This window comes from Chiloscyllium plagiosum, unplaced genomic scaffold (assembly GCF_037043375.1).
Source record: "Chiloscyllium plagiosum isolate Xiang-an unplaced genomic scaffold, Cpla_swu_hap1 HiC_scaffold_18, whole genome shotgun sequence".
Lineage (NCBI taxonomy): Eukaryota > Metazoa > Chordata > Chondrichthyes > Orectolobiformes > Hemiscylliidae > Chiloscyllium > Chiloscyllium plagiosum.
Window position 1 is genome coordinate 95,669,361 of NW_028270156.1, and position 14,955 is coordinate 95,684,315.

Below are 14,955 nucleotides of genomic sequence, written 5' to 3' on the forward strand. Positions count from 1 at the left end.
AGCTGTCTCATGCCCCGTTTTTGCCCTCCTGATTTCCCTGGTAAGTATACTCCGGCAAACATTACGCTCAAGGGATTCCATTGATCCCTGCTGCCTATACCTGACATATACTTGCTTGTTTTCCCTTGACCAGACACTCAAATCCGCTGCCATGCCCTGATCCCTACTCCTGCCGACATTGCTCTTCATACGAACAGGAACGTGCTGTCCCTGAAATCTCACTATCTCGCGTTGAAACACTCCGACTTGCCAGATGCCCTTTTAACTGCGAACAGCTTCTCCAATCATTTTTTGAATCTTGCTGCCAAATATCATCGCAATTGGATTTGCACTAATTTATGATGTTAACATCTGTACCAGGCTCATCCTTTTCCAGAACTATTTTCAAACTAATGGAATTACAGTCACCCATTTTAACAGCTGAACCGCATGCTCTGCCTTAATTCCCAGGAGGAAATAAAGGTGATGACAGGATCAGATCAGCCATTATCTTATTGAATGGCAAGGCAGCGACTAGGAGCCAAACGTCTGCATTGGTGTGTGTGTGTGTGTGTGTGTGTGTGTGTGTGTGTGTGTGTGTGTGTGTGTGTGTGTGTGTGTGTGTGTGTGTGTGTGTGTGTGTGTGTGTGTGTGTGTGTGTGTGTGTGTGTGTGTGTGTGTGTGTGTGGGTGTGTGTGTGTGTGTGTCTACGTGTTCGTGCTTTAGTGTGTTAATGTGTCTGTCTCTGCATCTGCGTCTCTGAGAATTGGATTTCTGTTGTTTTGCGAGTGAATCCATTGAAATGAGGATCAAAATGCGTCTCCTCGTTCTCTCATTCTCTCTCTTTGTCTCTCCATCTTGTGTTCTAAGTGATGTAATACCAACCTCTACTGTCCACCCCGTGCCCCTGCACAAGCAGCAGCTCTGTTTGGAAAAACCATCAAAGACAGTTAATCCCTCACATTTGAACTGAATTGGCTTCAATGTCACGTCCACTTTAAGGAATGCAGTGGAAGCATTGCAATGGCTTCACTTATGGCGCCATCTTAGGTACAAGGAATCTTGGAACAGATTCTTAGGGATTTAGTTCAAAAATGAAAGAATGAAAATTGAAAGTCCAGAAGAAGACTAAAAGAGAAAAAAAAACCAACACGAATTACAATCCCTGACACACATGTTTGTGCCAGCAAAGAGTCTCCAGACCGCAACGGGCCCAGTCTCCACACTGGGCCGGGCTCCATTTCGAGAATGCACTGGAGCCAGCATCCAGAGTACATCGAGCCCAGTCTCCCGAGTCTTCTGTCAATATGGGGACCAGTCTCCAGAGTTCCACAGGCCTAGTCGCCAGACAGCACTGGGCCCAGTTTCCCGGCGGCTCCAGTCCAGTCTCCACAAAATACCAGGCTCAGTTTCCACAACGAAGCAGACCCAGTATCCAGTCCGCACTGGGCTCAGTATCCAGACACTACCGAGTCCTGTCTCCAGGTTGCACCAGGCTCAGTAGCCAGACAGTGCTGGGCCCAGTCTCTAGACTGCACCGGGGCAAGTGTCCAGACTGCAGCGACCACAGTCTCATGGCCACATTGTGCTCAGCCTCCAGGCCGTAATGGGCCCAGTCCCCAGGCTGTACGGGTCCCAGTCTCCAGAGTGTACCTGACCTAGTCAACGGACGATACCGGCCTAGTCTCCATAGTTCTCCAGGACCACACAGCACCAGGCCCAGTCTACAGGCGGCCACTGGCATAGTTTCTACACTATGCCACGTCCAGTCTCCAGGCCATACCAGGGTCAGTCTCCAGACCGCACCAGACCCAGGCTCCAGACCACATCGGGCCCATTCTCCAGGCCGCACCAAGTCCAGTATCCAGATTGTAGTCGGCCCAGTCTCCAGGCTTCACCGTGATTTCTCGAGCACCCCATCCTCGCGACTGCCCCCTGTCTGGGACTGACCTCCTCCATTCAAATCGAGGAAATTTAAACTGTTATAAGTTTGGAAAAAAAAAGCCTCTCCAGAAAACAGAATAATAAAGGTATATATAAAGAGTGGGCAGAGCAGAGAAGCTCCGGATGGAACGTTCTGACTGTGCCACTATCTTTAGGATATGTGTTTCCTTCTTCAAAGAATGACTTTGGAGACTCAACGCAGTTTTGCCCAATTCATTGCAATGCTGCCTCTTAGTAAAAGGAGATGGGCATGTCCATTGCTGGCCCATATGCTGACATTGGGTTTGGGACTTTATAATCCATTCTCACTAAAAATTGGAAGAGTATATCGAAAAATATTGCAAGGTAGAGAAAGTGGCCGAAATTCCATCTTAACTTCTTCCATTGTGCTTCACTGAGAGTAGCCTGAATACAATTGTGCTGCTGTGGTCTGCATAGCTCGTGCTACACGACAGATATCTCGTCTGGGTTTATAGATCAATGCACTGCTGTGATCTGCATAGCTGCCAGTGCTGGACAGATATCTGGTGTGTCTGGATGAATACACTGCTGTGGTGGGGATAGCTCCCAGCGTTAGACGCATATCTAGTCAGAGTTTATAGATTAATGCACTTGTATGGTCTGCACATTTTTCCGCACTCGGCAGATTGCTCGGTTAGACTGAACCGAGTTTGAATTTCACTCTGTGCTGAACAGATATCTCCTCTGAATTAACGGTTCTCTGTGTTGGATTGAGAATAAGTTCTAACGAGCTATTTCAGCTGATCTGGCAATGCTTTTAGTTCTCATTCTTGTGATTGGATCCTCCGTCCCTTCCCCAGTTCATGTTGCAGTGTGACCATGCACAGTCTACCATGTTCGTGAAAACTCATTGTGCTGGCCTCTACATTCATTGTCCTCGAGTCTCCACGTCAAAAGAAAGGATTGCCTATCCGATAAAGGCCTTCCCCTTGATACACAGCACAAAACACACACTCCCAGCACTCCACACCGCCATCCAAGCACATAAAAATAGCCAGCGTGTACTGAGATCAACTGGACCACTGAGAGCATCGGGGAGCAGATCTTCAAGGAGATGGAGCAACACTTCCCATTTGGGAACGAGAGCGTGAATCCTCCAGTACACACTTACCACGGAGTCCTGTAATCATTCCAAATTTATTAATATATAGCTTGTCATTCTTCCTGTAGAAGTAACAGGTTCACAGTTACCCACGTTATTTTCCAGGTACCAAATTATCATCCATTGTTTATCCAATTAGAGATACTGCACGGCCTCCTGACAACTTAACGTCCTGCCCATTTTAGTCAGAATACATTTGTTAAATCTTTCGAAAACCTTGATATTAGTGGCAAGTAACTGAGGCCCCAGCACTGGTCACTGCGTCACAGGAGTCGTTAATTTCTGTCAAACTGATATATACTGATTTATCCCTAATTTAGCCCAGTTCCCATCTCAGTAACCAGTCCCTCCAGTATTCCTGTGTAGCAGCTTTGCACGGCTGAATATTCCCTTCAATTTTCCATGTAACACACATGAGAGACTGAAAGATCTTTTTCAAAGGCGGAGTAAAAGACTCGAACGGCTGAATGACCTCATTCTGTTCCTGTTTAAATTTTCTGATGGTCTGATTAGCCCGTTTTAGCATGGGTGGAGTTGTGACTGGTGCTGATCATTTTGGAACCATCAGTGAACAGCTCACTTCTGATTTTATCATGGAGGGAAGACCATTAATGCTGCAGCTCCTGCGAGCCCACAGTGCGCCATGGAGGTGCAGGTTCCATTTGCTCGGTCCTTGAGAGCATGTCTTACTGCACAGGAGAGAGTGCCACATAAGACAGTAGGCGGTATCTTCAATCTGTGGCTGGTATGTTCCCTCCACCAGGACCGTGTGCTGGCTGGTCCTACAGATACTGTCGGGGCAGATCCATCTGTTACAATTGTTCTTGTGAAGATGTTTTCCGCTTGTTGGTTCCCCCATCACTTCCCCCAGTCTGGCTGCTGTGTATTTGAGGCCTCTCCATGTTCAGTCAGTGGTAGGCCTATGGCGACACTCTTGGTGATAGACTTCGAAGTCCCACACCCATACTAAGTTTTATGTCATTGGCACCCTCAGTGCTTCCTCCGAGGAATACTGTGGAGGGCAGTAGGTGTCTATCATCAGTAACTTTCCTTGACAATCTCCGACCTGTTACCATGAGATTTCCCGGGTTCTGGAATCAATGTTGGGGAATTCCAGGATATCTCCTTTCCCGACTGTATCTCACCGTGTCGCCACCACTGGTGTGTCTATCATGCCGGAAGAACAGATATCCCTAGTGTTGGTGATGAGACTTCTTGAAACATGACTCATCAAGCCTGATTCTGTGAGTATGACGGTGTCACACTGTTTCCTGACGGCGTCAGTATGAGAAATAAAGGCGAAAGTGAAGATGGGAATAATGATTTTAAAAAGTTGATGGAACGTACTTTATTGCAAAATGTTTTATATTCTCAAAAGGGATTGAGAAATGGATATGATTTAATGCCATTAGAGAAACATGGTGATCGGACCACCAACACTAAGAACTGAACCATCACCCGATTTTAGATTAAGGGATAATATACAAAACTAAAGATGAGGTAGGGTAGATCTCCTAACAAAGAATGACATCTGTATGATTGAAAAGGAGGATCTTAAATCCATTGATCAGGGTATTGCGTAGATGATTTCATGTGTGACAAAGTTTGCAGGTGACAGAAAATAAGTGGGCGGGCGAAGTGTACAGAAGACACTGAACGTCTGCAGAGGGGTAGAGATAGTATAGTGAGTGGGGAAGGGTCTCCCAGATTGAGTACAATGTTGGTCAATGTGAGTTCATCCATTTTGGCAGGAATAACAGTACAATGGACAACCTTATATGTGGTAAAAAATTGCAGCATGCTGCTATGCGGAGGACCCTGGTTTTCCTTGTGCAGGATTCACAAAACATTGATTTGCAGATAATTAAGAAGGCAAATGGAATATTATCCTTCATTGCTGAAGGGATACAGTTTAAAAACATAAAGATTCTGCTGTAAATGGTGCTGATGACGCCACACCGATTATACCGTATACAGGTTTGGACTCCTTACTTGAGAAAGAACGTACTCACATTCGATCGGTGCAGAAGTGTTTCTAGAATTGAGAGCGTTGAATAATGAAGAGAGATTAAGTACTTTGGAACTATACTCATGGGGACATAGAAGGATGATTGGTGATTTATGCTAACATATCATTGTGAAGGGATTAGATACAGTAATAGTCGGGAGGTTGTTCTCACTGTTGGGTGAAACTTAAACCTAGGAGGATCCTCAAAATGAATGGGACCAGATTTTGGACAGAGTTGGGGAGGATCATCTTCACGTGACTCTGTAGAATACCCTGTTGAGTGAAATACGTGTGGCTAGTTTTCTGAATGCTTTTAAAGCAAAGCTAGATTTTGGAAGAGTAAAGGAATCACGGGTAATGGTGAGAGGACGGGTAAGTGGAGCTGAGTCTATGAAAAGGTTCGCCCTGGCGTTATTGCAGTGCAGGCTTGAGGGGCTAGATGGCCGACACCTGCTCCAATTCCTTATGATCTTATGGATTCATCTTCATAATGATTGTTTTTTTATGCACAGTGCCAGTTGATTTGGGTTTGGGGAGAGATTTCGAACATGAGGCTGAGGGGATCTCACCAAACTCACCAAACATTAATTGTTGTTTGGGTCCTCACCATGAGAATCACATCGGTCTTCCCCCACTTCTTACTGCACAACATTCCCACCACGGGAGAGCCTGGAATTATCCAGAATCCCAAGGAACCTGTGCCATCTTTGAAACCCCCTAGTGCACTGGGACAAGCACAGTCGTGTGGTGAGAACTTGCACAGACCCTGATATTGAGCCTGTACATGGCAGGCAGGGTGACATTACTTCCCTCCCCAAACTTTTGTGCATGGGAATAAACTCGTCTCGGGTGACAAGGGTCACAGTCAGGACTTCCCCTTCCCCCAGGTCCAGGAGTGAGGGCCATGAGAGCAGACCATGCCTACCTGCTCTGAATTTACTCCCAAGGTAAGAGCAAGTATCGGGAGCAACGTACATAATTGTAGGGAGATCATTGTGATTCTCCACTCAGCCACCACAAGGGGATCCCCGGGAAAAATCTCACCATTCCCCTTGAGAACGACAAATCTGACGCAGCGAACTTAGCTTAACATCGAGGAAGGCCTCAGGGAACATCTCGCTGAATCTATAATTAATCTCACCACAACCCACGGCGCTCAGAATATACAGAAACAATTTGTCTGGACCTTAGAAATAGCAAGAAGAAACAAACACTGGTGGGTGTTATCTCTCAAAGGCAAACCTGCAAATCTTGTGCATGTTGTAAGCATGGCATCAGATATGCAAGAAATTGCTGGCAAAACTCAGCAGGACTCGTATCATCTGAAGGAAGAAAGCAGAGTGAACATTTCAAATCTGAGGACGCTGCAATCGAAGAACTTTTGTTTCAGATCTCAAGCATATGCACTATTTGTTTTATTTTTCAATAGTCAATTATTATGTATACCACAGTAGTAATGGTTGGGTTAATATAGGAAAGGGGGAGGGGTTGAGGGCAGAAGTGCAAGACATGGGACAATTGCAGCTGAAGGCCCTGTCCATCAGAGTTTGGGAGGGTTAACGTAAATCCTCGTGCGAGAGAAAAGGTGGGCATGCCTAAAGTCCTCCACTGTAACTCGACATCACCTGAACAGATGTGATGGTTCCAGAGAAAGTAGGAGAATGCAGTAACTCTGCGCTGGTCACGGGGGTGGAATGTGCCTCCGTGGTTACCACTGCTGGCTCACGGCAACTAGCGCCTAGCTTTGATTCCGAACTTGGGTGACTGCATGTGTGGTGTTTGCACATTCTCCCTGGGTCTGTGTGGGTTTCAACACTGTTTTTGACTTTCGTCCCACAGTACAACATGAGCAGTGACCTTGTTAAACTGCTGTGCAGTATCCTGGTTGTGGTGGATTGGTTGTAGGAAATGTCAGGTTAACGAGGTAATGCATGGCTGCATGAGTCGAGATGCTGTTTGGCAGGTCAGTGTAAAACGATGTGCCGAATGGCCTGTTTCCACACTACAGAGCTTCCATGATTTATATTTTGGTGTCTGTGGCTGGCAACATATCCCAAAATCCTACCTATAACTTCTGCCCCCAGTTGGCTCATCACACCGTTACACCTTAAGTTTGTAGAACATAAATTCCATTAGCAAGTCTTCGACATTTTGGCCCATCTGATCAGTGTCCTGTTGTACTCTGAGTTAACCATCTTCACTGTTCACTAAATCACCAACGTAGATATTACCTGCAAATCCACGAGGCAATCCTACATTATTCACATCCAAATCATTTATGTTTATTACAACATCCATTAGATCCTTATGGCACTCTGCTGGAAATATGCCTCCAGTGCAAAACAAAAACTGTCCTCAACCACTTCCTTCATCTCTTACCTTCGGGTCAATTACCTCCAACTCTCCAAGTATTTCATGTGATCTAACAAGTGCTATCCAGTTTACCATGAGGAATCTTTTTCAACACCTTACGGAAGACAATATGGACTACCCACACTTCCGCCCCTTCACCAATCTACTTCGTCACATCTTCAAAAATCTAAATCAAATTTGTGAAATATAATTTCCCACACAAAAAGCCATATTATCTTGCTCAGTCCTTGCCTTTCCAAAAACAAGTTTCTCAGAATCCCCTGGAGCAAGTTACCCACCAATGACATCTGGCAGACCAGTCTACAGTTCCTGGCTTTTCCTTCCCAGTTGTTTTTTAAAAATCGCACAATATCAGCCACCCTGCCGTCTTCTGGCATCTTACCTGTGACTGTCCATGATGCAAGTACCTCAGCGAGAGGCTGAACAATTAGTTTCCGAGCTTCCCAATGAATTATGTGAAACACCTGATCAGGTCAGAGAACATCGAACAGTCCAGGCCATTTAGCCCTCGATATTGTGCAGGTCTTCCATGCTTCTCCAAACCAAACTAACCCGTGTGCCTATCCAGGAGTCGCTTTAAAGACAGGGAGTTCCAACTCTATTTTGATTTAATCCCTGCCCTCCCCTTCACCGTTTGATCGCACAGCATTGCTCTTTGGTGTGAAGGGCACTGCTGGTCACTGGCCAATTGGGTGTTTCTTTTCTTCCTGATCGTGGAAATGGAATAAAGATTTGTACTCCTTGTGTCTTTTACTGTCTCACATTTGCACACACACACACACACACACAATGAACAGGAGTGTCTCTGGTTCTGTCACCCTGAGAGCTGCTTCTGAGGGAGCTGGATCAGTGTCAAGTACTCTCTCTGGTGATGGGATGCCGACCTCTGTGGAGTTATTTCAGTTGCCTCAAGAATAAAGCACATTCACGAAACTTGACTCTGTTACGACACGGGGGAAAGCCCCTGCAAAAAGAGAGGAAAAATTAAACACAGGGAGTCATTCACCTTGATGCATTTTAAGATGGACAGCTCTTCATCTTCTGTCATAGGGTCACTTGCCAAAATATCACTGTTCATTTCCTCAAGTTATCTGCATCACGTATCCTTCTCCACAGTACATACGAACGCGAAATATTTATTCAGTGTTCCCCAAATCCTGTGATTCCACATGTTGGTCGCCTTGCTAAACTGTAAAAGGGCCTGTTCTCTCCCAGTTACTCGTTTGACCTTAATATGTTTGCAGAAACTCTTTGGATTATTGCTTACCCTATCTTCCAAAATTATATAATGTCGCCACGTTTCCCTCCTGATTTCCCTCTTGAGTATTATCCTACTGTCCTTGTACTCCTCGATGGATTCAGTTGATCTTTGATACCTACACCTATCATATGCGTCTTTCTTTTTCTTGACCAGAACCTCCATCCTTTTAGTCATCCAGCGTTCTCTACAGCTACCATCCTTATACTCCTCATGAAAAGAACTATACTGTCGCTAGACTCTTTAATCTCATTTGTGAAGGCCGACCACTTTCATGCCAATAGCTTCTCTCAAGCAACTTTTTAAAGAGCCAGCCTAAAACGTACAAGGTTGTCCTTACTCAAACCTTAATGTTTATGTCATGACTAATTTCTCTATAAGTATTTTAAAACTAATACTTACTGCATAACAGACTAAAGAAGTAGAATGGCTTCCTCCTGTTCCTCTGTGACAGGGTCAAGGGGCTGAATGGCCTCCTTCTGTCCCTCTGTGACAGACAAGAGAGGCTGAATTACCCTGATATAACAGGCAAGGGAGGCTGTTGGCATTCTCCTATCCTTCTGCAAATGACACATGGGGACAGAATTGCTTCCTCCTATTCCTAATTGGCAGTTTAAATGTTTTGGATGATTTCTCGAGGTTTGGAAGAATTTATAAACGTTCACGAAACAAGAGGAGTGAAATTACAAAAGGCAATGGGCAGTAAATCTTGTTACCCTATTTTGTGGTCTCGAGAAAATGCCCAGCAGACATTTTGTAAAGGTGCTCTGTTATTTTATCTCTGTCATATACATTCCTGCAGTGTTCTGACAGTGCTCCTACATACAGGGAGAAGAGATTTATAATATTGAAAGTTTATGGTCAGCCAACCTCATCCATTCCATCTAGATCGAGGAAATGTTCCTTTTATTGTGATACATAAAGTGATGTAAGGAAGGTGTAAATTTCACCTCTTCCTTTGGTGACTGTCAATAATGTCAATCTCCAAATAATCTAAGCATTCCAGTGGAGGGTTTCCATCTTTTAATTATAAGTCGGCTCCATTCAATGTGTTAATCTATCGGATGAGCGGCAGCATTACCAACAGTACTAACAGGGATCAACAGTACCACAGAGAGGGGGTGGATCCATCAGAATCTGAGAACGTTCGACTATGATATTCCAACAATTGATCAGATTCTGAGAACATTAGACGGCATGTTCTAACAATGGACAGAAGTTTATACTGGGATGTTTGGCTTTCATCTACATATTATGATCGAAGTTAATTATCATGTTGGATCGAATATTATTCAATATTTTGATTATTCAGTCCGTGCTTTCTTTGGTGTCTCTGGTAAGTCACACAGTTCAGTCACTTATTCTATAAATCATGTTTGACTGTAACACTGTTCTTTTCATTGACACTACCATTCTTGCCGCTCCTAATGTTCCTGCTGAGACTCTGAATTCAGATATCCACTTTAAAAAGCTGTACTAACTGCATCAGTGAACTTGATGATTCACTATCTCCTTCATTGCTTCGTGCAGTGTTACTCATGGGTCTGTATGTTGACCTACTCAATTTTAGCTGTGAACCATGTTTCATTGTATCACTGCCCTTGATATTTAAATATTGGGAGCATAGAACACTGTTTTCTATTCTGATTGCAAACTCAATTTCCTTCCTTCGACTCCATCTCATCCTTGACAAATATATGAGGCTGAAACAAATAACTGGCAACAGTAGTGATCCCTTTGGTCCTGATTTGATTTCTGCACCATAACCTGCCCACTCCTAATTATAATTACTGACACCTGTAGGATATACATCTCTGGCTCATCGCATCTGCTGTTTGAACTTTGCGCTATGACAGACAGTCTTAATGAAGCCAATAATCTGCTGCTAAAACTCCCAGCTTCAAACCTGCAGAAGCTAATCTGCGTCAATTCCATACGGCTCTTATCTGAACCCACAAAAAATTCCCCATAGTTCTGTCATTCCTTTGCGCACTGATGTTGTTATTGGGTCTGGCAATGCCTTTACTTTAATACTCTCAAGCATATCCTCACACCTGTCCATTAACTGTTTCTCAGTCCCTCTCTGTGTATCATCCCCAACTCGCCTATTGTTCATACTTGAACTGATTTTCTCCATATGTGTTCTCTCTCAGACAATGATTTTCACATCTATCATCGCCTCTGTTATACACACACGAATGCACACATGAAAAAAGACCTTGCATCAAGCTGATGCATGGAGATACAGAAACATAAAGTTTTGGGAGCCCCATTCACAGTCGTTTACAGTATGGACTACAAATCTTCCCATGCTTAACAGATATCTATTGCAGCAATATACTGTCCAAGATTTTCAATATTCCCCATGCTGGGCAGATAGTCTAGCTTACTGAGAATTACAGGAACATAGTCTTCACCGCTCTCCTTTCTGAGCAAACAACCTATCTCAGTTTAGACCGTCTGCGTTTGTTCTGTGAGGCAGATTCAGAATATAATGTAACAACTTGTTTCAGTTGATTTGGCACTGCCTTTAATCAATGGTCTCTTTCTTGTGATTGGATCTAGCAAGGTCTCACTCCTCCAATTAGAAGTACTCCCCTGTGTTTTCCCCCATATTTCAACATGTTCTGTTTCTGTCTTAATTATCTCTTTCTATCTTTAACCCGAATGTTTATGTCTCTCTGTATCGTTCCCTGAACTTGGGTGTTTGGCTTCCGAATGTAATAGAAGTTCTTCCCTTTCTATAGTCTCCACATTCCCTTTCAATTCCTGTGTAACAGGCACAAGACGGCAAAAATCTCAGCTGCAATTGCCGCGAAAGAGGCACGAGTGGTTGATTAGACTCACTTTGTTGCTACTTTCCACACTCGAGTGCTGAATGGGATTCTTGGTGTTCCTACATTATAGTCTTGATACGCTGAATGTCGTCCTGGTGTTCCTATATTATGGTCTCAAAGAGCTGAATTTCCTGCTCCTGTTCATGACCAAGCCAAACAATACGTGAATGCCTTCTGCTTTTTCTTCATGTGAGGATTGGGGACATATGGAAACTTGCTGCACCATTTCAAGTGGCTGAAGTGTCTCCTCATGTTTCTTCACAACAGGCTGGAGAAACTGAACAGTTGCCTCCTATATCCGTGAAATCGCAACGACGGTGTGATTGGTCTTCTCCTGTTCCCAAAGAACATAAATGTGGATGAATTGCCCCCCTTGTTCAAATAAGAAACCATCTCAAATGGTTTCATGTCCGTCTGCTATTATTGTGCAATTGACTCAATCGACTGAATAGCCGTAACCTAGTGTGAAAAGTTCCAGTGACTTTGTGGCGTCTTCCAGTTCTTGTGTTGCAGCACTTAGAAGGCAGAATGGCCTCATCTTGTTGTGTTTAACACGATCTAGGTGCTGCATGGTCTATTATGGCTCCTGTGTTGGAGTGTGGACGTGCTGATTGGCCTGTTCCTGAAACTATATCAGGATCCAGACACGAAACATCCTCCTGCTAAATCTACTGTAACAGTTTCGAATAATCTCCTTCTGCTGTTCCTGTGTTCCAGGTTCGAGAAGTGAAACGGATTCCTGAATTTGATGTGTAATTGTTTTCCATTGCTGAGCCCTAAAACAAGACCATTGTCATTCTTGTAAACTTTAAGAGGTATTGGATCAATCTGCTTATCCCTCTCTCCTAGTTTAACGTGACGCTGTGGCTTAGTTTATTGGAGTTCCTCCTTAATAAACAGGTAGATCGGGGGTTAATAACCTAGCAGAGTCTGCACCTCACATGAACCATACCTTGTTAAACCTCTCTCAAATCCCATGTTGCTGTTCCATCAGGTTGTTGATCCAACTTCGTGATGCAGAAGGAGACGGTTATTTGTTGAACGTGTGTCGTTGAAATTAAATCGACATTACTCAAATGCGAGCAAAAGGAAAACAAAAGCTTTACCGTAACCTCTGCAGGGGGCCCAATACACTTTGCAAGATGCCGCATGTAAGGCGCTGAAAAACTTGTGCATATTCTTTTTATACTGCATTTCACTGACATGAACTGGGAACATTCGGCTCTTGCTATGATTGCGTATGTTTTCCCTGACTCCTGTTGAATGTGACTGATTTTTCAAGACTTGCAAGGCCAAACTGTCTGCTTGCACAATCGAGCAAAGTCAGGCTATGTACTTAAAATTTTAGCAAAGTGTTAGTTTTATCGAAGTATTAGATTTAGCAAAGTATTCTCTTTCAGATTTCACGGCAAATGTTAATTGTGTTAATTTTCCATTACATCTCCCCCTTTTGGCATTTTACAAAAACACCAAAAAAAAACTATACAAAGCGACATCGTGCTACATCCAAATTGCTTAGGTAGCACCAGGCTTTTCCTACCTGTAACACAGCTATGTGTTGATGTCATCACTTGCCCTTGTGTGCCCTGTACACAACCCATTTTCACACGTCATACTCGTCAACGTCAGGGTATGGTGTGGTCCTCGCAATCGGACACCTCCTGTTGTGGGGCCACTGATTGTTTTACCATTTGGAATATCACTGCACTCATAAGCAAACGGCGTAGCCAGGTACACAAGCAGTGTCCTATACAAAGCATTATGTGCATTACCAGTCCTACAACTAGGAGAACGTGTAGTATTAAATACCCCTAATCCTCTCTAGAGGGCGGTGAGCCATTTGTGCAAATACACGTTTCTCCCCTCCCTTCCACCATATAGGAGGCTGTGGTCAGAAACGTGTCAGCCTAGGGACTGCAGTTGGCCTTGATATCTGGGTGTGGCGCGAGGTTTGCCCTAATTGCTTCCCTTATCAGTGGCAGGGTAGTCGCCGCCCGCGGGAGCAGACAGGTAGCATTTCTCCCCAGGCTCTCTGTAATTCGTTCAGCAGTCCACCGATGGGCAGTGCCGCCAGAAATGGCTGGCGTGTATGCAAGTAGCCAACGCCTAATTTCCGGTGTTGTATTAGAGCCAAAACACATGCTCTGCTCCCTTCGCATCTAGCAATGGTCCTTCGCATCTCCCAACCTACTGGCGTCGCATTTACACCATTTACCTCCTGCAGGGCCAATTCCAATACCGAGTTGGCTGACGATTCCCTCCGGGTTCGGGCGTGACATTAATGCACTCTGCCCTGCTTGGGGTTAGGTCCATGATTTGGTTTGTTTGGTTGCCATGCCCCGGTGCTACTATCTGGAATACTGCACTGCATCTCGGGGGTAGGTGGAGGTGTGACTAAGCCACTATATTCACCTGCCTAATGATGTCAGAGAAGGGTCTATCTATTTCACAGACTCCCTCATCGCTATTCTGAGTCTTGGATATTATCATCTGTGCCCTGGCACCTCCTAAAGAAGGGCTTATGCCCGAAACGTCGATTCTCCTGTTCCCTGGATGCTGTCTGACCTGCTGCGCTGTTCCAGCAACACATTTTCAGCTCTGATCTCCAGCATCTGCAGACCTCACTTTCTCCCCGGCACCTCCTACCTTGATAATAGAATACGTAGTTCCCGGGTCAGTTGTCCCTGTAGCCGTGATAGCTAATTCAAAGTGCCAGTCACTAGCGCCACCAGAATCCCTGCATAAATATTTATTATCCAATTTATTGTCTTGTTGGTTTGTAAACGGCCATGGGTCATATGTGAATGTTCTTATTGCACCATCATATAAGATTATCATCTGCATCTGTATCTCAGACGCCAGTACTACCAGGGCGCTTGCTAACAGGGCATCCCCATATGCGTGCGAGGCTTCTAATTACTACTTGCACTTAATCGGTTCTGCTGCTGTCCGATGTCTCCTCAGGCCCAGTTACACGTTTGCAATGGCTGGCGTGTATTCACGGAGCACTTTCGGCGATCTTCACAGCTGTCTGTGTCGTGAGGAACACATGAAACAGTCCCAGCCATCCCTTCGCCTTCAGTTTTTCTTCCTGAAGTCATTCAACACTATCCAGGCTCCAGGTCCTAGATCGTGCAGCTTCCCTTCCGCTGGTTGGGAACGTGCTGCTTTCACTTTATTCCGCATTTGAAACAAAAGTGTAGAGAGTTTCACAACATTTCACCCTCACAGTGGTCTGTTATCTGTCTGACCGTGGGTCTTGGTCGAATACCTGTATTGGGAGGCCTACTAAACAAAATCTCAAACGGGCTGAAATTAGCTCTCCCTCTCCTCATATATCTCATATATATTAATATAATTGGAAGTGCCTTTGTCCATGGACTCACTAGTTCCTCACAGCATTTTTTCAATTTAGTTTTTAGGGTAGCATTTT

At 44.6% G+C, this 14,955-nt stretch overlaps 1 protein-coding gene across 1 annotated transcript in view; it reads left to right on the plus strand.

The window, feature by feature from the left end:
* The window catches only part of LOC148147076 (uncharacterized), a 75,508-nt gene extending 63,230 nt beyond the window's left edge, over positions 1-12,278 (plus strand). The window contains exon 2 of the mRNA XM_087996219.1: positions 12,240-12,278. Coding sequence (XP_087852345.1) covers positions 12,240-12,278 — 39 coding nt within the window. The remainder of the gene's footprint in view (positions 1-12,239) is intronic.
* The last annotated feature ends 2,677 nt before the right edge of the window (positions 12,279-14,955 follow it).